Below are 23,435 nucleotides of genomic sequence, written 5' to 3'. Positions count from 1 at the left end.
CTTTTAAATACTGTCGGTTCAAGAAGAGTTTTAAACGTCCTCTTAATGAAAAGTGAAAGCATCTGCTATTAATTAAATCAGAAAGTCCAGCATTCCTGAGCAGCAGCCCCCACCACTGCCCTGTCTAAACCCTGTTATCTCTGTCTGTTCAATACTGCTCATTCATTTTTTACTCATCTCTTTCGTTCAAATCTAGCAAGAACCATATGAGCGAGGCATGTGTCATACCCTGAAGATAAATAGTCTAGCCACTTGCTTTGAATAACTTCTCCGCAGAAACATGGGGTAACCAGATTGGACTGAGACTGAATAACAAAAGTTGTGGGGGTGAGGGAGAGGAGCCGGTGGGGACTTTAGGGGTGTGGTGATACTGGGGCAATAGACTAGAGAGAAAACAGTGGGAGAAAAAGGCCAGAAATGCTAAAGGCAGAAACATGGAAAATCCCCAGTTCCCATGCCAAGAATCTAGCAAAGTGAAACACACACAAAGAGAAGGCAAATCTGCAAAGCCAGCTGGGAACTAAGGAGAAGGTAAAAATAAGTGGCTTGGACTTGAGAGGCCATTATCACCAGATTTTTATGTAACACAGTGGCTTTGCAACATAAGTGAAAGAAAATTTTAAAATGCCCAAAACAAATGCCTTTTTTGTTGCAGGATTGACACAAACCTCTGGGTCTTTGAAAGAATAACATTATAGCATGGCGGGAAGTCAAATTTGTTTCCACTGCACCTACTCTCATGGCGATCTTCCCTGTTTTCTACAGACTGGAGAACTGTGGCACGAGACGGAATAAAGATGCCTTACATTTTACATTTGTGATGTGATTTGGCTGTTTCTCAATCCTCAGAATTGGGGGATACTAGAGGTACTTCATCTGTACATTCAAAACTCCCGATGTTCCCCAGGTACACCAATAACTACATTCACTGACGGCATCAACACTTCTCCAGTACGCAACGAAATCCTAAACCTAATCTTAGCCGTGAGGAGAAAAAATTATGCAAGCTAAGAAGCTGAGGAACATAAATATCAATACTTAAACTGTTCGATGCATCAATGTCATGGAGCCATAGATCCTTCTGCATTGAGTTCATTAAAGCTTTCTAAACCTATCATATCATATTTCTGGGTAATTTGTCTTCAGCTGGTGCTACTGACTTTGTATGTCAACAGTCCTCTCTCTGCCTGACGCTTGCAAGTGGCACAGTTTCTATCAATAGCCCTGCTCTATTTTGGGACCACCATGCAGACTGGGACACACACAAACCTGTATTTACCGGTCAGTTTCAGAGGAAAAACTGGGCAATCTGAATGACACGCTTGTCACAACTTTGTCATTTGAGAAGAAGGAATTTACGGCATCATGGAAGGACTAGAGGCCCCGGAACTACACCAGGAAATCCACAGAGGGAACGGGATACTTAATCTGGAAGTGGAAGAGGACCACACGGCACTGGTGAAAGTGTGGGTAGAGGAATGTTGCTTCATTGTTGAGCGGACAATGCTCGCGAAGTATAGCGACTACTTCAGAGCCCTTTTTCAGTCGGGAATGGTAGAAAGCCACCAGAAAGAGTTGCACTTAAAAGGCGGTGTGAAGGCTAGGGGTTTCCTCATTGCTCTTGCGGTGTGCAGGGGTGAGATTCCAACTTTGAGTGACCCCGACGAGCTCATTGACGCTACCGAATGTGCGGCGTTCTTGCAAGTACCGGCGCTCGCTCAACATCTCTGCGACATCGTTGATTCGGACAACTGCCTGCTACTGTATTACACGTCATATGTGTTCGGGCTGCATTCCGTTTTCCATTGCGCTGCTTTGTTTCTTTGCGATGCCTTTGATGATCTCAGAGATGCAGCCGAAACGCAACTTCCTGAAGAGCTCCTAGAATACGCCCAATCGTTGTCGCCAACAAGCTATGTTGCGTTAGGGACTCATACACCCTCAATGGAGCTTCTCAATGACTCTTTCAGGGTGGTGTGCTACCTTGATGAAAAGGAGCAAGAGTGGAAGCACTTAGCCAATCTGCCAACGCTTTGCAGCACGTCTATGGCCGGCGTGGCAGTGCTGAACAACCGACTGTACATTGTCGGCGGAGTTTACGGGTATAAAAAGGACACAGTGGATCGAAGTTTTTGCTACGATCCCGAATCTGGATTATGGGCGGATCTGCCTGGTCCCCAACAACCTCGGTGCAATTTTACTTTGCTCGGACAAGGGGGAAGACTTTACGCGATAGGAGGAGAGCTTCAAAGCAAGAATATTGCCTCTGCGGAAAGCTACGATGTCGAGAAAGAACAATGGACTTTCATAAAACACGCTCCCAGGCCCGTTGGATCTGCCGCATGCGCTGTTGCAAGACGAAGGATGTTCGTTTGCTTCTGGAAACCGCCCGATACAACTGACATCTACGAGTACCTACCGGATAAAGATGAATGGAAACTGACCACCACTATGATAAAGCCGCAAAGTTATGGTCACTGCATGGTTTCGCACCGGGACAATTTGTATGTGATGCGAAACGGGCCTTGCGATGATTTCCTGCGTTGTCTTATGGATTGCTACAACATCACGACGGGACAGTGGACGGCCCTGGCGGGACTCTACATCAACAGCAAGGGGGCGCTGTTCTCCGCCATGATAAGAGGCGATTCGGCGTTCACGGTGAAGCACATGCTGACTCTTGAATACGCGATCACAAGGGAAGGGTGGAAGCCGCGCAGACAAATGAAAGGGTTCCCAAAAAGCGGATCGCTGTGGACGTGTTTACTCAGGCTTCCCAAGACGGGACCTGTGATCCCAAAGCTGGATGCACCGGGAGAGGACGGAGAGATGCCTTTGCCAGACGCCTCCGAGGGGTTTGTGTAAGCAGCAGTACAACTGTAAAAAGACTAGCCAATGCAAATATGTAAGAAACTTCTGGGATAACAAAAAAAATAAAGAAATAAAGGTGAATACAATCTTGATCAAATCGGAATATCTATGTCCATTGTTACTTCGAAAAGGTTCATTTACTCTCGTCTTACTATTTATTCTTTTAACAGATTGTTTTATTTATCTTTTCAAGTTTAGATTACTTCCTGTGTGGCATGTTTGGACAAAAGCTACAGGAAGTAGTTGAAACTTGTAAAGCATGTAAACAAAAATAACTGGCAAGAGAGAGTCCTTTGTTACAATAGTTATAGTTTTAGTTCTTGGGTAAATGCATAAAAATAATCTAATCTCTCAGAGGTTAAGAATCTAGTAACACTTTTTGGAGATTAAGAAACCTATATATTACACACCATGGTTTATTACAGTTGATTTCCTGAAAATCTGACTACAATTCTACAAACGATAAAGCGCTTTGTAACAGGATTTCGTATGATACCGAAGTTTTCACAGGGCTCCCAAAATAAATAATGAAGTGAATGATTGATAGAGGGAATAAAATCTTTTTCATATTTTGCACAGCTGCATCAGTGCTGACACTAAAGAGTCGTCCTGATGAGCAACAGCTGCAGCGGTGGTTTATGTCGGGGGAGGCCGCGGGTCCAGTGGGCGCGGGGTGTGAAGTTCAAAGACGCTAACGAAATGTGCAAAGCCTAAAATTCTACGCCATTGTGCACGAGTCATATTGGGTCCATTTAAAACCTCTCTGGTCAGTTCTCCAGTGCATATAATACCTCACAGACAAAGAAGGCTACATTTACCAAAAAAATGGTGCTCACCTAGTACAAAGGTTACTAAGAAAGTCTTGTGCTGCTAAAAAGCTCTTAATTAAAACTAACTTATAGCTTAAAACAGCGGTTTCTGAGAACAAACCAACATCAAACAACGAAATAAGCAATAATGTCTGAGCTACTTCCTTCCAGGCTAACGCAGGATTTGGAGTGCAGATACTTCACAGGATTGATATAGTGCACAAGACATTTGGTCCCTGCACCACATTTTGACAAACACAATATGGTCCGTATTTCAAGGTTCAATGTCACAAATTTGATTAGGAGATCACATTATATTATCATGGGAAACTGAGATTTAATTTCAAACAGCCCCAAGCCACGTGAAGCTGAGCTTTGTGGGAAAATATGGCATTGTAAAAACCTTCCCTGACAACATGCAAGTCTAACTCAATGCAGTGCAGTGCTGGCAATGTCCTCATTTTCAACCATAAACCACCATTATGTCAGCTGCAATTAAACTCTAATTTAGTCTGTCGGCTTAAAGGAATATTGTTATTTCCACCAACCTTTCACATGTGCTTTGTATATTCAAATGAACTGTTGGGGTCAGCATTGTTACGATCCCCGCCACAGTGACCAGAGACAGATTCGTAATGTCTAAAGCTGATTGGACACTTACTGTTCTGGGAGGGGGCAGCTCCGGGAGCTTTTTCTGTGGGACTGGGCTGAACTTTCCGGCTTTTCCATTGACGAGGCCGTCGGCTCTGTCATCTGAGACAAGGAGAGATACAGAGGTTAATCCAATGTATTGTTTGCATAAACTTTGCAACTAGAGCAATGTTTTACACGAGTATTGGGATTGTAACTTGATTTTCGATGTATTCATTCAAATCTAGTTTTAGTTCTGCATGTTAATTGCAACCATTCAAATTGTGATTGTGATGTGCAACCTTATATGCTGCCATGATGTCTACCTACCTCTCTGTTCTTACAGTTGTAAATTTACATATTGAATTAATTCAATTCAATTCAACCTTCTGTTTGTCTTTAAAACAAAAGCTGTGGTTTTGCTGGTTTTGCTGCTGAGAATATGACTCAAACCACATTCTTCATCATTGTCCAAACACAACATACGCTCCTCTCCGAAGTGAGCTCTCCACAGAAACACACAGGAAACAGAGGTGAGAGGAGGGGAGCTCCAGGCCTTTTCTCATAACGGACTCTCTCAAAATACTATGTCCCATCTGATAGAAAGGGCCAGTATTATAACCAGGGGCAATGAGTTTGACCCTGAATACCAGTGTGTTAGGGGAGTTTCACTTAATCTCAGTAAAAGATTAGATTCCAGAGTGCACTCCTCTAAGGGGAATAATTATATCATATATAACTGAATCAAATGTATCATGGGAAATATAGGCAACTATTCTTCTTCTTTAGAGGAACATCAAATCTACGAAACATGCTATTTTTGTGTGTCATTTAGAGGACAAATGTAATCTTAACTTAATCTATTGATTCATCCTAAAGTAGAAACAATAGTGGCAGTTGTTGCATAAACAGTTGCAGCAAGCATTGTATTATTATAGCACCAGATCCCAAATTCAAAACAGAACGATCTTTTTTTCTATGTTAAAAAAAATACTTTATGACACATTATTTTCATGTGGTTTGACTTGTCTGCAAATTGGAACAAAAAAACGCAAACAACTCACACCTTTGTTGTCGCTGACCACAACTTTGTTCATGTAGATGTACTCCTCATCTGCACCTGTAAGAACAGAAGCAAACTTTGAGTAATAGTTCAATTGGTCATATGGCATCATGCGTAAATAAAATCAGTGACTTTTGATCTGTACTGAATTTGCAAAATGTATCAAATGTATTAGCTAAAAAGTGTATGTCCCCTTTATTTAGGAAATAAACTAAAGCTGGTTTAGCAGGTTGTTTCCATGTTTCCAACGACTTTCTAAAGCAGCCTGTGTATACTAAATATCCCGCATAGTTTGCTCTCAGACCATTGTAATGAGGAAATCTTAGTCCTCCTACTTTAAGTGCCAAACAAACTTTCATCATGTTTAGCACAAGCCCAGGACTAAAGCCGAACTTCATTCAAACAAGCAGGCCATTGTAAAGACAGACAGGCCCATTGACACCCACTCTGAGCGAGGTGGACATTCACAGGACATTAGTCAGAAGAGTCTCCCCCCTGCACAGACTCTTTACTGTGTCGCTCATATCTTTGAACTTATGGAGGAGCAGAAGAGTAAGTATACAATTCAAATGACAGAGCCGGCCTCTTCCCCAAAGAATGTAGCCTATGTATGTGGGGAAACAAAACAGAGGGAAACTATGCTAGGGTTATTAATAGGCCATGTTTAAAGTAAATATATAAATCAATACAAGCAAAGCAAAAACCTCAAATTGGATTATAGTCAAAAAGCATTGCAGCATATTAATTGATGAAAAAAAAAGTTTGCACAGTATACTTGAGCAGCCGATGTCCTGACTTCCTGTCTTGCTGGCTTTGTCACTTGGTTTTAAAGTGTGAACTGATGTAATTTAGCAGCAAACCCACAAGCCGATGAACACACTGACCTGTGTAGCTACTGGATATCAATGTTGCTGCAAATCCTTGTAAATAATGCACTACAGCTTGTGACAATATTCTGTCGAATCAAGCAGAACTACAACCTCCTTTGAAAATGATACGAAGTGGGTGAAGGCAAACAGAATAAGATTATGTTTTGCTTTTGCAGTGGAAACAGACTTTTTTTTTTTGGGGGGGGGGGGGGAATAGTTGAAAAAGCTATTTATAAATTTGTTGCTCAAAGGAAGTCAGCGTCCCCGGAGAATAAGTACTGCTTTGGAAAAATGATACAGCTTGGAGCCAGCGGAGGAAGTTCGAAGAGTCCAAGACCAGAACATGGAAAAGAGCGACTGCTGAGAAAGAGAGACAGAGGAAGTATAAAAGCTACACTGGATTCTTGAGTGAAAAAGTTATGAGTGGATGTTAAGAGAACTGGGTCACAGAGATTTGGGTGCGGACCAGGCAAAACAAGCTATTCTGCACTTGTAGATTTTACTACGTAGCTTTTCACTACATTGACCTCTGGGCATTGTGGAGGTACATTCATCTCTGGGTATCATAGGCTGAGATGAAGGCTGGGAACAGCAACTTGTTACACTCTGGGGAAAAAAAGAGTTGTTGATACTGACACTCTCTAAACAAGCTGCGTGTAGCTTTCTAGAATAAAGATGGGTGGTGTCATTATAAGTTAACACCCCCCCAATGAATCATATCACGGTCGGCCTGCTGCCAAGTAAAGATCATTACTCACTGCCGAAGCTGGTTGCATCTGGATGAGATGCAACCAGCGAATTATTTACTATTACAAGGCAAGTCATGCTATCACTTTCCAATCACATCATGAATCAATATGGCCTCCCACGTGCCTTGCCTTTTCCATGTTGAATTTAAAGCAGTACTAAGTAACTTGTTTACCTTAATAAATGGGATTTCGTAGTCCCTCTGGGGGTAATGCAAGTGTTGGGGGGTCTTTCATCTCCCCCTGGTGTCGCTGGCCAGAAAACCACAATTGCGACTTCCCTGTCACAGGCTAGGAGGCACCAATACACACCAATAGAATCACGAAAGAACAAGCTAACAGCTCTCCCGAGAACTATCATACATTAATTTGATCATTACAACACTGAGGCAAACTTACAAGTAAATGCAAACCACAAAGCTACTTACTTGGGTTTGAATAGACATTTATTGTTATCCCATCTCAAAGCATTTATAACCACACAATGGCCTTTTGATTATTCCCCTCAAACCGAACTGTCAGCTCCTTTCGTTCATCCAATTCATGAAATCAGAGTGTGACCACAAGTTGCTTAGCTTGCATTAACAAACACTGAGCTCCTGTTGAAAATTTGTGAGAACCAAATCATGTGCGGTTTGAACTCAGGCAAATAACTGCCTTTTACAATGTGCATGCCTTGTTACGATGATGATTCCCATTGGATTTTTCAGGGGCCAGTGGGTAATATTCAGTAAGTAAATGATTGCTAAGATGCACTAAAACAGACTTGTAGACTCAGGGGAGCCGGCATGGTCCTGCAGATAAGCTGATTGCGTTGATTTCATTGCTGATGCTATCTGCTGAAGACATGAGCGCATATGCTAAAGTGGAAAAACAAGTGTAGTTTTCGTCAAACCACTCACATATGAACTAGGAACAACACCAACTTCCTCATATAAAGCGTAAGACAGCCAAGGGGCTCCTCTCACTTCCAGATTTGAAATGAGCCACACAAGTACAGAAAAGGAAAACCGTGTCATGTACAAACGATGATCAGCAGCATGCATATGCATAATTGAAAATGGTCTCCTGAAGGCAATTTGAAGTGCCACTCTCTACCGCAACATTTTGGCTACAGTGAAAATATCCTGTCAGCATCACCCAATCTCCCCCAGAGTCGTCATAGAAACAACCCAACTCCACCCAACCCAAATGATCACATGCGACATGCTCAGCTCTGCTAAACTTTAGTTTTAATAGAACACATATAATCGGAGAATCACTGCCTGTACTAGTCACAAATTGCTGCAGTGTTCTCCTGTTCCTCGCTATGATCGGTCCGAGGGCATTTCAACACAAACAATCTGCATGCAGTGGAACCCTAACGGCATCAACATTACATTAAGTGAATATTACCATTTCACTCAATGGGGGACACTGTCTAAACCAAGACTGAAACCTGCAAAGCTACTGCACACACAGGACAGAGTACTGGGTAAGAGTGCCTTACCTCCTCTGTACGTCTGCAGCAGGTCAGTGAGCAGGCTCTTGTGGACGGTGGCATTTCCACTCAGGTTCTCTTTGTCCAGGATGAGCAGGAAGCGATGCAGCTCCACAAGGAGCCGGTCCAGCACTGGAGCAAAAGGCACAAAATAAGACATTTAGTTGAATACTGTTATTTTTTGCTCCACACTTGGATAAAGAGCTGAAGCTATGACTTAACAGCTCAATAAACCAGTTCAAATGACCTCTTATTGAAAATGTCTCCCGCCTATAACAGGTAAACAACAAGGCGAGACAAGATGGGGCAAGTTCCACTTCTTCCCACAGTAAGGTAGAAATTCGAGTTTCTAAACCATGTGATTCGAAGCTAAAGAAACATCTTGGACAAAAGGTAAAGCTTCTTCCAGATGACTGCTTTTTGAAAACCTCTGTCACTTTCATTACTGTTTATTCCTTCCCATTTTCCCATAACCAAGCTGTTCCTAAGTTATTATGTTGCTAACAGACTAATCAATAAATAAACAAACAAACAAACAAACATAATTATATCAAGACATTGGGATCAGAAAGGAAGAATTAATCCTATGTCATATTAATGCAAGCTCAGGCGCTTGCTGAGGGATGTGGAGCCAGTGGAATTCTCACGAGAAGCCAAAATATTTTCATCTCATTGAAGGAGACGACAAGATTGTTGATATTCAAATTTATAGCTTAAGTTTACCACAAGGACACTTCTCTTTTGAAGACGTCCGCAGTGTGAGTGTTAGCTATTCTCACAGATTTGCGCTTGTGCTTCGAGCGTTGTTGAGGATGCCAACATTTTACATGGGAGACAGCCTCCTCCGAGCATTTTCTTTTGGCAGCGCTTCACAACCATTCAAACTTTATGACGGCCAGTCGCAGCTCTTTGGCAGTTGTCTGTTTAGCGCGAGCTTGTTTGGTGTGGGATGGATCTGGTTTAACGAAAGGTCAAGGCCTGGGAGGCGGAGGGGGAGGAGCTATAACGGAGGAGTCGGGCGGGGAGAGGGAGGTCAGAGTGTCTGAGAGCGCGGCCCACACACATCCTTTAGGGGTCAGCGCTGAGCTGGTCTGTCTTTGTGTGTCTGAGTGCTACGAATGGGCCCCTACTGCAGGGCCTCAAACATGGAAGTACAAGAAAGACTTTATCAGAAGAAAAGGGCTGCGTATATGAAGATCCCCAGCAGAGTTTATTGTGAATCATTTTGAGACAATTAAAAAATAAGAAAAAAATATTTTGAAGAACAGGAAATGGTGGACCAGGAGCACCCAGGATCATGTGCCATTGCAAGATAGGGTTACATTTTTAATCCAAATCAAAGAGTAAGCAGCTGACTCTGTGCATAACTTCAAATCATAACAAGCCGCCCAAGATGTGACTTCCTGTTTCGATCCAGCACGCCAAAATAAAAGCACACAGCTCGTCTCTTTGATTAGTTCAACAGGTACTTGCAACATTACAAGAATATAATTAAATACACACATTTTAAGTGTTTTGTCTGTTAATATTTAGGCAGAAAGAAAGTTGAACTACTGAACTGCTGAATTAATGAAAAAGATAGTTCTTTTATTATTATTATTATTATTATTATTTGTTTATTTGATATGGACAAAATAACTGCATTGGACAAACCAGATACATTGTTTTTTGTGTTAGAGCAAAACTGCTCATTTGCAACACTTGTCCATAGGAGGCTACACATTTCACAAAACGCAACACAATACAGCATACAAAACACAAAAAAAGGTAAACAATACACATAATTAGTGTACATTTCATACAGTGTTGCCATGTGTGCAGCTTTGACTTCACTTCAGCCACTGCTTCAGACCTCTGTAAAAACTGTTAAATCAGTGGGCAGAGAGTTCCACAGTCTGGATCATATTTTTTTTTTTTTTCAATTTGATTGATATAAAATGTCAATCAGATGGCAATATGGACATCGTCACTTAATAATTTCATTTGACAATGTGTTGCTGCCCAATTAGAATGCACTAAAAAGGATGTTCTGTTATTCTTACTATAGCTTTTAATGTGGTTCTATCTTCCAATATTGCTCTTTCAAAAGACAATGACAATCTCACTACAAAGACCACTCCGACTCAGCGCAGCAAGTTGTGAGATCGTGGTCAGCCTCCCTTCTCACTACATGACGTAAGTTTCCCCCAAAGCAGTATCAAGCTGGGCTGTTTTTCAAAATGACTCCCACTCAAGCTGAGTCAACTTCTACTGGGCGGCACCGCTCCTCGAGACACATCGGTCCAGTAATTAAAAACACCTTCAATAATATTGCTCCAAAAGCTGCAGATTAGACCCGCAGATTGTTTTGTTACTCATGTTTAGGTCGTCAGTTCGAATCTAAACATTTTTCCAGCTTTTCCTCCTCCCGTGTTTGCAGAGACTGACTCAGATGGCCTTATGGGAGTGGAGGACCATGGGAAACCAGTCAGCTGACTGCGGTCTACAGTGGGGCCACAGTCTCTACGGACTACAGGCCTGGAGTGGTGCCCAGCGCACATCCACCGAGTGACCACAGCTTAACCCATACCAGCCGCCATTACTTCAATGAAGCCAGACCACTGCAGGAATACTGATAGTCCTAGTAGTATAATTCACTTCTGGAGGATGATGCAATTTAAAAACAAAATGAACACTTTTAAGAATATATAAGTACTGCATGATGTATTTCTAATGCTGCACTCCAGGTAAAAGGTAACTGGAATATTTCTTCAGAGTGTTCCAGCTAAATAAACAACAACTAAAGCTTTAACATTTGGCTAATGGAATGCTAACATACAAACCTTTCTTCACCGCAGATGTGATTCCTAAAATAGTAAAAAATGTAACACTGCAGGTTGTGCCCAATATCACAGTTCACAAGTTAAAGTGCACTCTTCATCTTCGCCATTATTGCTTTATTGAGCTCATGTCCCGAGTTGGACCACTCTGATGATCTCCAAGTTCGCAAGTTGTAACTAGGATTCTGAATGGCGCTTCAGGGTCATTTTCCAAGTCAGAGGTCAGAAATTAGGTGCCTGGAACAAAGCATCAGTACTTCAACTTATCCTGTAGAGAAGGCGTCTATATAAGCACAAATGACAGATTATTCTAGCATTTGTAGCACTGAATGTCACTAACTCAAGGAATTAATAGAATAAATTAATAGAATAGCGCTGTAGGTGCCAGTGGTGAAGTAACAGATTTTTTTTTGAGTCAGATAGGTTTGAGATACTGTATATAAGATAAAACATTATTTTAAAAAGTCAATGTTTAAATTGATTTTTGATTGATTCAAGTAATCATTGCAAGTATAAAATCAGTGTCAGATTCTTACGTGTCATGTTAGCTTCATCTGTTTCTTGACCCGAAAAGGCAAACAATCAGAAAAAAAATCAATATCAAGGGTGCTAGCTGTTTCCTCCAGAGGGGATTTTTTAAAAGGCCATTACATCATTGAGATAACAATTACCACAGCAAAACATTGTCACGCATTTAAGCTAAAAGCATCCATGTGAATGCACGTTTAAAGCAGACTTACATAAAATTAGAGCTGATAAATCTCAACTCTATGGAATAACCAGGTATAAAGATGTGAATTTATGGTACATGAGTCTCGACATTGACCTCGGTTACCCCCAAAATGCCAATAGCCCTAACATCATATTAAACCCTTCACTGTAGCCATATTCTAATGTAGCATCCGTGGTCCCTAATGTGCTTATGCTTTCAAACTACTGCTTGAATCTCCAAATATCTGTTTATGCTCCAGGATAATGCGGTTTCCCATGATGCAATGCTTGTTGATTTATTTTTTGTCTATAATTCTGATCCATGTTGGAAAAAGTTGACGCAAAGTTCACGCAGACGAGATGAAAGTGTACAGATTTATGAATGATCTCCTAATGATGCAAGAATAGCTGGTGAAATGCAATGCCTCGCTCCTCTGGCCCGTCTGAGGTCTGCTCAGGAAGTCCTCTCTTCCCTGAATCATGTGATATTTTCGGATGCGGCGCAGATGTGCTCTCAATGCTTTCTTTAGCCCCGACTGCCACATCCACCGCACTTTATTTAACAAATGGTGTCTGAGAATTCATTTTTTTTCTCTTACATTTTTAATCATTTTTATTTTTAAGTCTGTTAAACGTGTAATGTGCCCGTACTTCAAGTTAGTCAATCAGTGCGGAAACTACGGCAACCAATGTAAAAATTGTAAATGTAAATAATAATATTAGTTTGACTGATACTCATATAACAAGTGGTCAAGATCTACTCATTTGCAGATATGCAGCAATTTCAAAAGAGAAAGACCGCAACCAAGAAGTAAAAAATGAAACCGTGTCTTGAGAGTGTGATTTAGACCATCATGAAGCCAGCAGTGAATTTAATGTTTGTCACGTGACGCCAAATATTATTCAAAGGCACTTTCAAATGAAGCACATACACATACGCAAGCTCTGCCTTTTGTGCATTCTTGTAGTTTCTGATACAAAGTTACAAAAAGAAAGTGACGAGTGTGGAACCTCTGTGACCAATGTATAGAAGAAGTGGCGAAGTCTACTCAAAGCCGCAAAGTTTTTCTTGCTTTTTTTTCTGCTCACAATCACTTCAGGCTGTTTTGTGCAGTCAACTAAGGCTGCATGAAAGGAGGGGGGGTTGGGGGGAGAAAGCGATAATCGGCAATGCAACAACGGCATTGCATTATTTCACTGAACCAAACTGTTCCATTTAATTGAAACAAAAATCATCAACTTGTGTGGAGTCTTAATAAAATACGACTAATAGTAATGACTGAAACTGAACTTTTGTACATTTTTGAGCTACCATGTTCTGTTGTTACAGGCAAATGTCAAAATCTGTGAATTATTCTTGTCGATAATGATAATTTGACAATATTTGTAGTCCTACTTACAATGTTGTTCAGTGCTTGCAACAGTTTGCTCCAGATTCTCTCCTTGGCTCCAACTACCATACAGTATGTTCACCACAAATCTCTACAAACAATCGCAACAACATGTCACAAGTACAGTCAATTTGAGACCATTACGCCATAATGAAATTGCAAAACTACAGCCATGCTGAACCTGCACTGCTGCAAACTAATGTGCTGCTCATTTTGAAAGATTAAGTCATGACACATTGTTTAATGAGCCGGAGATAAATGCACAACTCGTCTCAACTTTGCTGCACAACAAACTGGCAAGTCAGAAATGGATCAGTGCCTTCTGGTGATGAAATGTAATGAGAGGTAAAGTGCATATTTTTTTGAAGTATTTTGCAATGCACTTAAAACATGGACTATGCATTCTTTATAATAACTCAAACATGACATAGGACGCATTTGTAATCGCACCATGTTTTGCTGACAAGAGAAAATGCACCATGAAATAAGCAAAACTGCAAGGAAGCCGTTAGTTTGTCTCCTACGTGAACACAGCTGTGGGAGGGGGCTGAGCGGACATGGCCAAATCAGTCCAAGCTGTGTTTGGGACACGTCGCCATAGAAACTCATGCTCTTAATTTGGAGATTTAAAGGTTGTCTGATAACAGCATTGAAAGGAGAAAGGGAAGGGGAAAGTGGGTTAAATGAGGTCGAGTGATAATCTTTGAGTCGTGGAAAAGTACAATAGTGGTGTCATTGATTTATTTGTCAAACAATTGTACTACGAAATTGAGTAGATCAGATGGTCGGTTAATCCTGAGCCAAAAAATAACTGCTGGCCAATTGTTTTGATAGATGCTGATCAGCCTTGTCACATGCTTAAATAAATAGTACTTGGAAATAGTGTATTTTGTTTTGTAATGTGTCAGTCTACAAAAAGTTTCCTTAGAAGTCAAAATTTAACCATCTTTATTTGGGTCTCAGCTTGTTAAAGCAGAACTAAGTAACTCATGCCCCTAGAGGCCATAAGCACCACTGCAGGTGTCGTAGCATGTTACGGTTTTGTCATTAATTGTCCGTGAGAGTAAATAAATACTACATTGACAGAAAAGACAAAGGCAGAGAGGGATATTGTACATCCAATTACACAATGGAGATAATTTTTTTCACTCAAACTTGGCTGTAAATACTGTTTAAGTGGCACTAGCCCACAGTTAGCGTTGCCCGTTAGCCTGTTAGCTTCTTCTTCGTGGTTCCATTGCATTCCACCCCCAGAGGGACTACGAAAAGGATTTATTAAGGTAAACATATTACTTAGTTCTTCTTTAAGAGAGGTTAAAGGGGGATCCCGAAGCTACTTGAGAACCAATGGAATGGCCTCCTGGCAAAACTTCAAACCTAAACAGCACAATAGGACAATCATCAAAACCTGCTAATGCATCCTATTCCTAAGCTTATCATGATTACAGTCTAGCTCCATGACTGGTATGTTTGTATAGGCTATTTCTTACCAAACATCATGCAATACAAAAGTAAATATCACAAAAGGCATATCAGGAAATACACACATTGCAAAATAAAACTCCAGGTCACAAATCCAGAGCACAATAGTCATTCTTCCGAAAGATTTTAAACTACTTCCTTGTTTGCATAGACTTTAACAAACTGATCCGATAACATTTACAAGACTGGGCTCCCTGTTAATCAAATACACAAAAATTAAGTATACTTTTGACTGGCGATGAAAGCTTGAGAATGTACCAAGACAAGTTAAACTTTTACAAATGTTTCCACGCGAATACAGCAGCTCAGAGGTGCAGAAAAGCCTGCAGATCTCTTTTCATCTGTCTCTGAATCCTGTTTTTATTCACAGCACACACAGCTCCCACTCAAATGCCCTGTTCCTCCGCTCATCCTTCAGATCTCTCCCATATCAAGTCCTACAACCTGGCCCCGTGGAGAGATCAAGTTGTACTTGCTGTACGGGCCAGTGTGCAAAAAGCCAAGTGATTTCTTTGTAGGAGATTCCTCTTGACTTGCACAAAAAGACCCTACAATGGAGGAGACTTGAAGTAAAATAAAATAATGCAATAGCCTATAACCTTAGAGATGCACCGATCCAGCTTTTTTGCTACCAATACCGATTTTTGGTATTGATTGTCTACCGATACCCGATATTTACCGATTCCATTTTCATAAAAGTGGCTTTCTCTTAGTGAACAATTTAGTTGATTCTTTTCTCCATTTTAAGATCGATACAGTCATATTTTATTGTCATGATGCTACAAATCAATTATCAATTATATCTATTGATAAACACTTTGATAAACATTTAACAAGGATCACTGGACTTTTGGCTGCACTAAATATCCTTGGGTATATGACAGGCTTTAGGCTACATTAATAAACAACTCACATGAAGTGATCTGATCATTACAAATATGTTAGATCTTAAACTAAAATGCAAACACTTGGCTTCAGCGGTGGTTATTTTATTTTATTAGACAGTTTTTGACCCAGCCTTAATTAGTTTTCGTTAGCATTAGCATGCTAACACTAGCTTTAGCATACTGATGCTAACCGCGGCATTTTGTGCGGGGATCAAAAATAAGCTAAGGACCTATATTCTCCAGGTTCTGAGCTTTCCAATGATACAGCATGCCCATATTCACTTAGATTTAGGTGTGGAAAGTTGTGTTTTAAGGCGTGTGGCCGATACACAATATCGTCTTTTTTCCAGCATCGTCTCCATTATCCGATACCAGTATCGGATCGGTGCATCCCTAGTAATTTTACACTGTTTGTTGATGAAATGCTAATCTTGGAGTCATTGTACCCCATTACTGTCTGGATGAGAGAAACCAGAGAAGATATTACAAGCATCTGTTGACATAAAAACTCAGTAGGAAGGTGCCTCGGAGTCCCCACATAAAAAACAACAACTGAGAAACGAGAAGGCTGTTGCACCTCTATAAGCCTATCATTTTCCTGTTAAGAGAAACTACGGATCCAGAACTCCTGTATCCCATAAAATTACTACCACTTTTGATGTGCTGAAATTGAACTTGCCCCACAGCACTGGAGGGGGCGAAGGGGGCAAACGTGGAGTCTCCTGTCAGGAAGGGCCGACTTTCTTTTCATCATTTTTATAGCCGGGCCCAGCTTCCTGAATTACCCTCTGTGCTGTGGCTCCCCGTGGATAAGTACATACCATGACACAGGGCTGGAAGCGGCAGACCTCATGCCAGTCGCCACGGCCTACATCTCAGTTTGCCCAGGCCCGGGACAACTAACTGTGGGGAGGTCCAAACCACAAAACCCACATTGTCAAACTGCTCTGAGAAGCATCACATTGGGACTTTATGGGATTAATTATGACAAACCCCTGAGTAACCTTTCGGAAATGGTGCGAATGAAAAACTCCGTACTTGCTGCACCTAACCATTGTTCTGAGCTCGTTTCTCCACCTACTACTACTGCAATTCCACTGTTATGTCTAAGAAAAATGTAATGCTGATATTGTACGACGTATGGGTGAAATTTCCGCAGACTTTGGTCATGGTGAAAGCATCAGAATGAAAAATCGAAGCTGGGTTCATCGCTCTGGATTACAGCATTTTTTTTGTCAAAACACAGCTGCATTGAACCCGAAGCCAAAATGTACGATCAAGGCACATTTTTGGCCATGAGTGGAATCCAGGATTGGAGAGAAAAACAAGAGCAAAGACATGAGACCGGCACAGTGGAGATACAATAAACAGCAAAAGGATTGGTTTGAATCTATTACTTGGCATCTATTTCAAGGACAATGGATTGGAAACCTAAAGCAATATTTTGGGGGGGTCGTCATTGGTTTCAACAAGACATGCTTTGTATGCAGTTTTCCACCGTAAGAATGCTTTGTTTATACGGCAACAGGAGATAACTCATAAAATAACTCGTATAGATAGATTACAGTGATAATGTGAGTGTATACTTGTCTTTTGTACTTATCACATATAACACTTTCTAATACTACCCACCTCTCAGCAGTGATTTTCTCAACTTGAGCCATCAACCAACCGGCAAAGGTCATTCAATAAAAACAGTGCTCCAGGTGGTTTCGCTTATCGAGCGTTCGTCATCGCCGGTGAGAAAGTGACATGGATCTCCTCCGCAGTGAAACCATGCTTGTGCACATGCAGAATATTAAACAATGCATTGCCTTGTCATTGGCTTCCCGGACTTTTTTCCCCAGGTTCCCCTCCCAAATACATGCTTGAAGCTATTACTATCTGATTTAATGTGTCCCAATATGCACAGCTGCCAAAAGGCTCTCCCGGTGCTTGTGCCGTCACTGCAAAAAGGGTGGATGCACTGCCTTGGATCACTGTCATCTTGCGTATTTCCTCCCAGTGAGTTAAAGCCACATGTATTCCGTCTTCTCCCAGCAATGTTTCACTGTTTAACAACCACAGCCGAAGATAAAGAACACATGAAGGCAGGCTCAAGTGGTTAACAAGGAGGTAAGTTGTGCAACACGGCAAGGGGAGAAAACACAGAGAGGTGTTGGAGCTCATTTGTTTGTCATGCTTGGCTCAGCAGAGGATCAAAGCAATTTGATTCATTGCAAGCAGAGAAGATATGAAATAAAAGTAGTTCAGTATTCACAAATTCCTTGATAAATGATGGATTCTCATTCCCGAGAGAGAAAAGTGTGATAAGCATCCACAATTGGGCACTAGTCTTTAATTTACATCTGTGTTTGCAGCACTAAAGGAGTTTTAAAGCCGTTTCCCATTGTATTTTGTCTTCTAGACTTCTTATGAACATGGACCATCAGCATCCCGGACTGTAAAAACAGATAATAATATACTGTCCCTGTACTGTGACATCACCTGCATAACTTCTATAGGCTACAGACTCATACATTATTGCATGTAAACAATAATATATAAACACATTATGATCTGGTGAGCATTTCATCTCGGCTATGTTCCTTGTTGACACTCACTCCCAAATTATTATTGTTTTTCCTTGGAATTGTTTTTTGTTGAGTTTCTTGTAAATAAAGTGAGTCAAACAGATTCATGTCGACATATTTCATTATTATTGTAAGACCCCCCTCTTCGTATAAACACCAAACAACATCCTGTGTGTAGCAATTTCAACCCTGTCCAACTGGTGGCCATAGTTTTCAACTTTAATCTCTGGTCTATATCCACTTGCACGTAGCATAGGCAGTGCATATGTCACAGGACCACTGACCCCTCCTCACCCTTGACCTCATTACCGCATTCTCACAGCTCCTAGATCCTGAAGCAACAAGTGGCAAACGTCTACCTGCTGTCTGTCGCATTGTTTTCGACTTTATGCCCTGCAGTCTGACTTTGTGTCAATCAGGATGTAGTATTAAAATGCCTTGCTCATCCCACATGGACAAATAACCACAGGAATTTGAAGAATGCTCATGGGAACAATGTTGAGTTCATCACTGGCCGCTAATAAAACAAGGAAATAGATTCTGCTAAACTGCGTAGGAAAATAAATCAATGCACCATAAACATGCTCAATTTAATTTGTTTACTGTAATAGGCTGCATGTTTGAATGGAGGTTCAAATCATTTTATTTTTCTTAAGCTCTTTTATTCCTTTAATAAGTTACTTTCAAACAAATTGTGCAAGCATTCTTTAATATCTATAGCCTACAAACAATTGCGCCAGATACTGTTATTATACTGTGTTCTTTTGAAACAGGTGCCACTAGCAGAGACAGATCATAGTATACGGGTACAGACATGTAAGAACAACAGTTTACGCACGTACGTACGGCGTAATTATCGATATGAATCCCTTTGTGTTTTACGATGAGTTGATGACAGCTAATTGTTTATCACAAAACCGTACAATAGCACCTTTCTTACCTTTGTGCTTCTCCATTCGCTCGCCGTTTCACTCCCGCGTTTCGCTTCTCATAAACTCAAAAGCGTGCGTAAAAGTTAGCCGTCAACAACATCAAAGTTTCCGCCAGGGCTGTGTTGTCTGTGCGCCCCGGACGCTCCCGTTTATTTCCAACCCCAACTCACACACTGTCTCACTGCCGGCTGGCTGTCTGTGTGGCTGTGACTGAAGGGGTAGGACAGCGACGTACAGTGGGGGGAACTTCAAGGCATTGACGCAACAGCAGCAGCAGCGCTCCTGTTAACTCTTGTTTCGTCCCAACCTGGAAACTGTCCCTCCCTCAAGTTATCGCAGCATCCAAGTAGCGCAGCTGTATTTACCACCAATGGAGGTTGTGTGTATCAAGTAAGCTAGCCTACTTTTTTTCTTCTTTTTGTTTTTTGGTTTTTTTAAACTCTACTTGTCCATATAGCACCGTTGAACTCACAAAAAATGTGGTAATAAGAATTTTAATGACATGTGACATTTAGGTTACAGGCCTTTACATTTGCTTGGCTATGTTCTTATTTTTTTTTATTTTTTTTTTGCCAAACAGAACCCTAAAAGTACTGAGAACGAAACAAACAAACAAAGAAATAATAAGAAGTATAGGCTACTTGACACTCATTTGGCGTTTGTTACCATTCTGTTGCACTGCCGTGACATCACTTGCATTCACTCTATACAAGTCTAGCTCTTCTCCAAGGACATACACAGAATGTCTGCTCCTATTAAATGCACTTTACCAGATGGGATTTTTTTTTTTTTTGTATAGCCCCATTCAAAGTCAATTCCTCTGCCTAAATAAACAGTCTCCTGTGGGAGAATCCTGACTGGGTGGAGGTATGAGTGGAATGTGGAGTAACACAACATCCCCAAGATGATTAAAACACACAAGGACAAAGTGACTTTTCTAATACTATCCAACTTCATGTAGCCCCAACAATACGGCAGTAAAGGCGATAATGTGTTGAAACAGCCAGGGCCAAGAGCTTAGTGGTTTACGTTGCAAAAACAGCAGTATGAAGTCCCACCCATACAAGCCAAAGGAAAAAACGCACGCAGACTGGGGTAGTCACTGGTGTGATGTCATGATGCAGTAATGATATACTTTCTATAAGCGCCTGTGGGCTGCAGACACAGTAAGAGGGAGGGGGCTGTGTGAGTCTGGCGAATTTATGGTAAATGGGTTGTTCCCAACAGTTTTCTCTAAGTGACTATTTTATGAGAGGATACCTCAGTGATCCCAAAACTTTTTCTAACCAGAAAAACTCCTTTATAATCAATGTTTTTTGTAAAATCCTAATTTTCGAGGGTATACTGAATGCACGTACATTCACTTTCTAAACCAACCCGTCAGCATTCTAAATAGAGTGTCCTAATAATTACAAATTTTGCAACACAGTGTTGACATTCATTTGGCTTCTGTTGAAAAGGCTGTTGCTAAAGGATGACATCATAATCCAAATCTCTACAATCAATATGGAATATATTACATTGCCTGCCATTTTCTTTTCTGTTTTCTGTTGCTCAGCATAAGTTGGTTGCCCGATGTCCCAGTGATGACTGCCTCACCCCATCGATGTCTGAACGACCTATGGACCCTCTCACCTGGATGAGTCTCATGAACTTCCCCACACTGTCCAGAAGCTCCAGCAAGGACTGGATGATAGCTCCACAGATAGCCTCCATTAACCCTGAGCGCAATCCAGCCGTGGGCGTGGATCTCTCCTTCAGTGTTTTCCTCAAGCTTTTCTCTCAACGGGGATTTTGAATTGATCTTCTGAAGGAGGGTCTCAGGCCGGGGGTTGTCCAGAGAAAACATACCCATCTGCTAATCGTTCACATACACCACATTTGATTCCCTATTTGATATAGGTCCCATTGTTGATTGACAATTGATAAGCACTGATAGACATTTTGTCTGCTTGATTGAATCAGTAATTGGTAAGTGTCATGAAGCAACAGCTGTTATGATATTGAGCTATAACAAAAAACAAACAAACAAACAATTGGGTTGATTGAAGTGAACTGGCTAGAACACATCAATATCAAATGCATTCCAACAAAGTACAATTTTAATGAATAAGGCCATTGCTTGCTTGTTAATACCACATAAATCAAATGTAATGTTCTTTCTGCAACTTTTCTGTCACATAAAATGAAAGCGAATCCTAGGCTATTTGTCACCTGAGGGGGATAAACAATGTTGTACTTACTCAAGTCTATCCTCGTGGTTCATTGGTGAAGTTTGTACAGTATCTTTGTTAGTTTTCTAGAAGCAGGCATGTGATTTTGTCCGTTACTAAACCAAACTGGTCACTGAGGGGTCAAAGAGTGATGTCATGCTCACTTTTTGCATCATTTAGCCTTTGGTGAGTTGTGAATCTGTGAATGTGAGTCAGGCATGAGCACTCAGAATTAACTATAACCCAGGGTGGTCTGGCCTTTCCCTTTTTTGTGTGCTTTCTTTCTGTCTGCAGCAGAAGTTTTGTTAATCTAGTCTGGGGGAAATTCCTTTTGTGCAGCAGACCTGTGGGAGCCCCGGAGCTATGAATGTTTTCACAATATTACAAGAAGAATTTGGGTTAGTAGTGCCTTGAACCATATAGATTTTCACAAGTTTACCCAAATGAGCAAGAGTACATTGTATCAGCTGATAGTACAACAAGCTTACATGCAATTCTACCAATTTTACTGCTGTACACATAGAAAGATCACTGATTAAACTTCACATTAGGGCTTATCCTTGTATTAAATAGCCTACTGCAGGGGTGTCCAAACTTTTTTCATGGGGGGCCGCATACTGAAGCGTACATAGGGTGAAGGGCCAGATCGGTCGTTAGTGCCGCAAAACCTTTGACTAGCAGAGGTTTAAATTGCGCCCCACACCTTTATTGATGCTCAAAACCTTCATGCCAGCTCTGTCTCACAGTACAAGGTTAGTTGTTTGGTTAGAATTGTGTAGAATTATTACATTTCAAATAAAAAGGACTATTTCTGATGATGTGTCCCGATTCAGCAAGAAGGCAGAGGGCCACCAAAAATTGGTCTGAGGGCCGCATTTGGCCCCCGGGCTGCACTTTGGACACCCCTGGCCTACTGGGTTATTTTAATAGCGTTTATAAGATCTCATGCATGTTTTCTTCATACAGTTACATTTGGGAGTTCCCAGTTCTGCCTATAGGTGGCGCCTCTGGTGTTGTAATGCAAAAGGCACTAACTCCACACTTTAAACACAGACTTATATAGCAAACTTGATCGAACTCTGGGTGAAGTGTTTGATAAATTGTTGCTTTTTTAAAATGATAAATTATCAGGGTCATAGTCTTTATAAAACCTGCGTGGATTCAAGCCTTTGCACTGTTGTATTTGCTCTACCCTTAACCACAGTCTGCTGCTATCGTACTTTTGTAAATAATATGCACGTAACTTTGTTTCATCGGTAGGCTGTATGTTGTATACTTAGAGCTAAGTGTCTATTTTACCTTGTTATTGCGTGTTTTATTTTATTGCCTAAAACCATTTTTAATTTAGCAATATTGAGAATCTGTGTTCTTGCAAGAAGGAGAAAAAAACAACAACAACCTTTCAAGATCAGATAAAAACAAAATATATCACTAGGCTAAATCTTCTTGCACAAGTGCATGCGTACAAGACGAAATAACTTTTAAAAGATGTAAAATAAAAGTTAGGGAAAAAACAAGACAAAAAAAAGACAAATTACTGAGCAATAGTGCCATCTTCAGGTGCACATGCAAAAGTTTACACTTTCTAGTGATGATCATGATCACAGATGACGATGGGGTATTCTCTAAATGAATGAGCATTTTGATGTGTGGATTTTAAAATCGAATCATTAAATAAAAATAAGGATATATAAAATTATGAATAGAAAATATATTTGTTAAATGTAGCCTACATTTTAGACATTTCAGCAGTATATCCTAGATGGGGCTGTAGTTGAAAATGCTCTTTAATGACATATGTGCCCTTGTCAGATCTATGTAAGTCAAAATACAATATATTTCCCGGAATAATCACACTTAAATCCCACAGACACAAACCAGTTGCTCAAAGTTTTGACGCTGTTGCTTTAAATAGCCCGCTCCTATTGCGCATGCGCAGCCAGTGTTTAGTTTTCTCTC

At 40.9% G+C, this 23,435-nt stretch overlaps 2 protein-coding genes across 2 annotated transcripts in view; one reads left to right on the top strand and one right to left on the bottom strand.

Moving 5' to 3' along the window:
* Positions 1-19,508, bottom strand: part of afap1l2 (actin filament associated protein 1-like 2) — a 31,512-nt gene extending 12,004 nt beyond the window's left edge. The window contains exons 1-4 of the mRNA XM_079577583.1: positions 19,272-19,508; positions 8,478-8,600; positions 5,377-5,430; positions 4,342-4,433 (exon numbers count right to left, since the gene is read on the bottom strand). Coding sequence (XP_079433709.1) covers positions 4,342-4,433; positions 5,377-5,430; positions 8,478-8,600; positions 19,272-19,287 — 285 coding nt within the window. The 5' untranslated portion in view covers positions 19,288-19,508. The remainder of the gene's footprint in view (positions 1-4,341; positions 4,434-5,376; positions 5,431-8,477; positions 8,601-19,271) is intronic.
* LOC306978243 (kelch repeat and BTB domain-containing protein 13) lies at positions 1,333-2,865 on the top strand (the record flags this gene model as incomplete). The annotated part of the gene is made up of 1 exon (XM_079576768.1): positions 1,333-2,865. Exon 1 carries the CDS (start codon positions 1,366-1,368, stop codon positions 2,863-2,865), a length of 1,500 nt encoding a protein of 499 aa, XP_079432894.1. The 5' UTR covers positions 1,333-1,365.
* Positions 19,509-23,435: the final 3,927 nt, after the last annotated feature.

Source organism: Gobius niger (genome assembly GCF_951799975.1).
Source record: "Gobius niger genome assembly, chromosome: 19".
Taxonomy (NCBI): Eukaryota; Metazoa; Chordata; class Actinopteri; order Gobiiformes; family Gobiidae; genus Gobius; species Gobius niger.
This window is presented reverse-complemented; position numbering and strand designations above follow the sequence as displayed.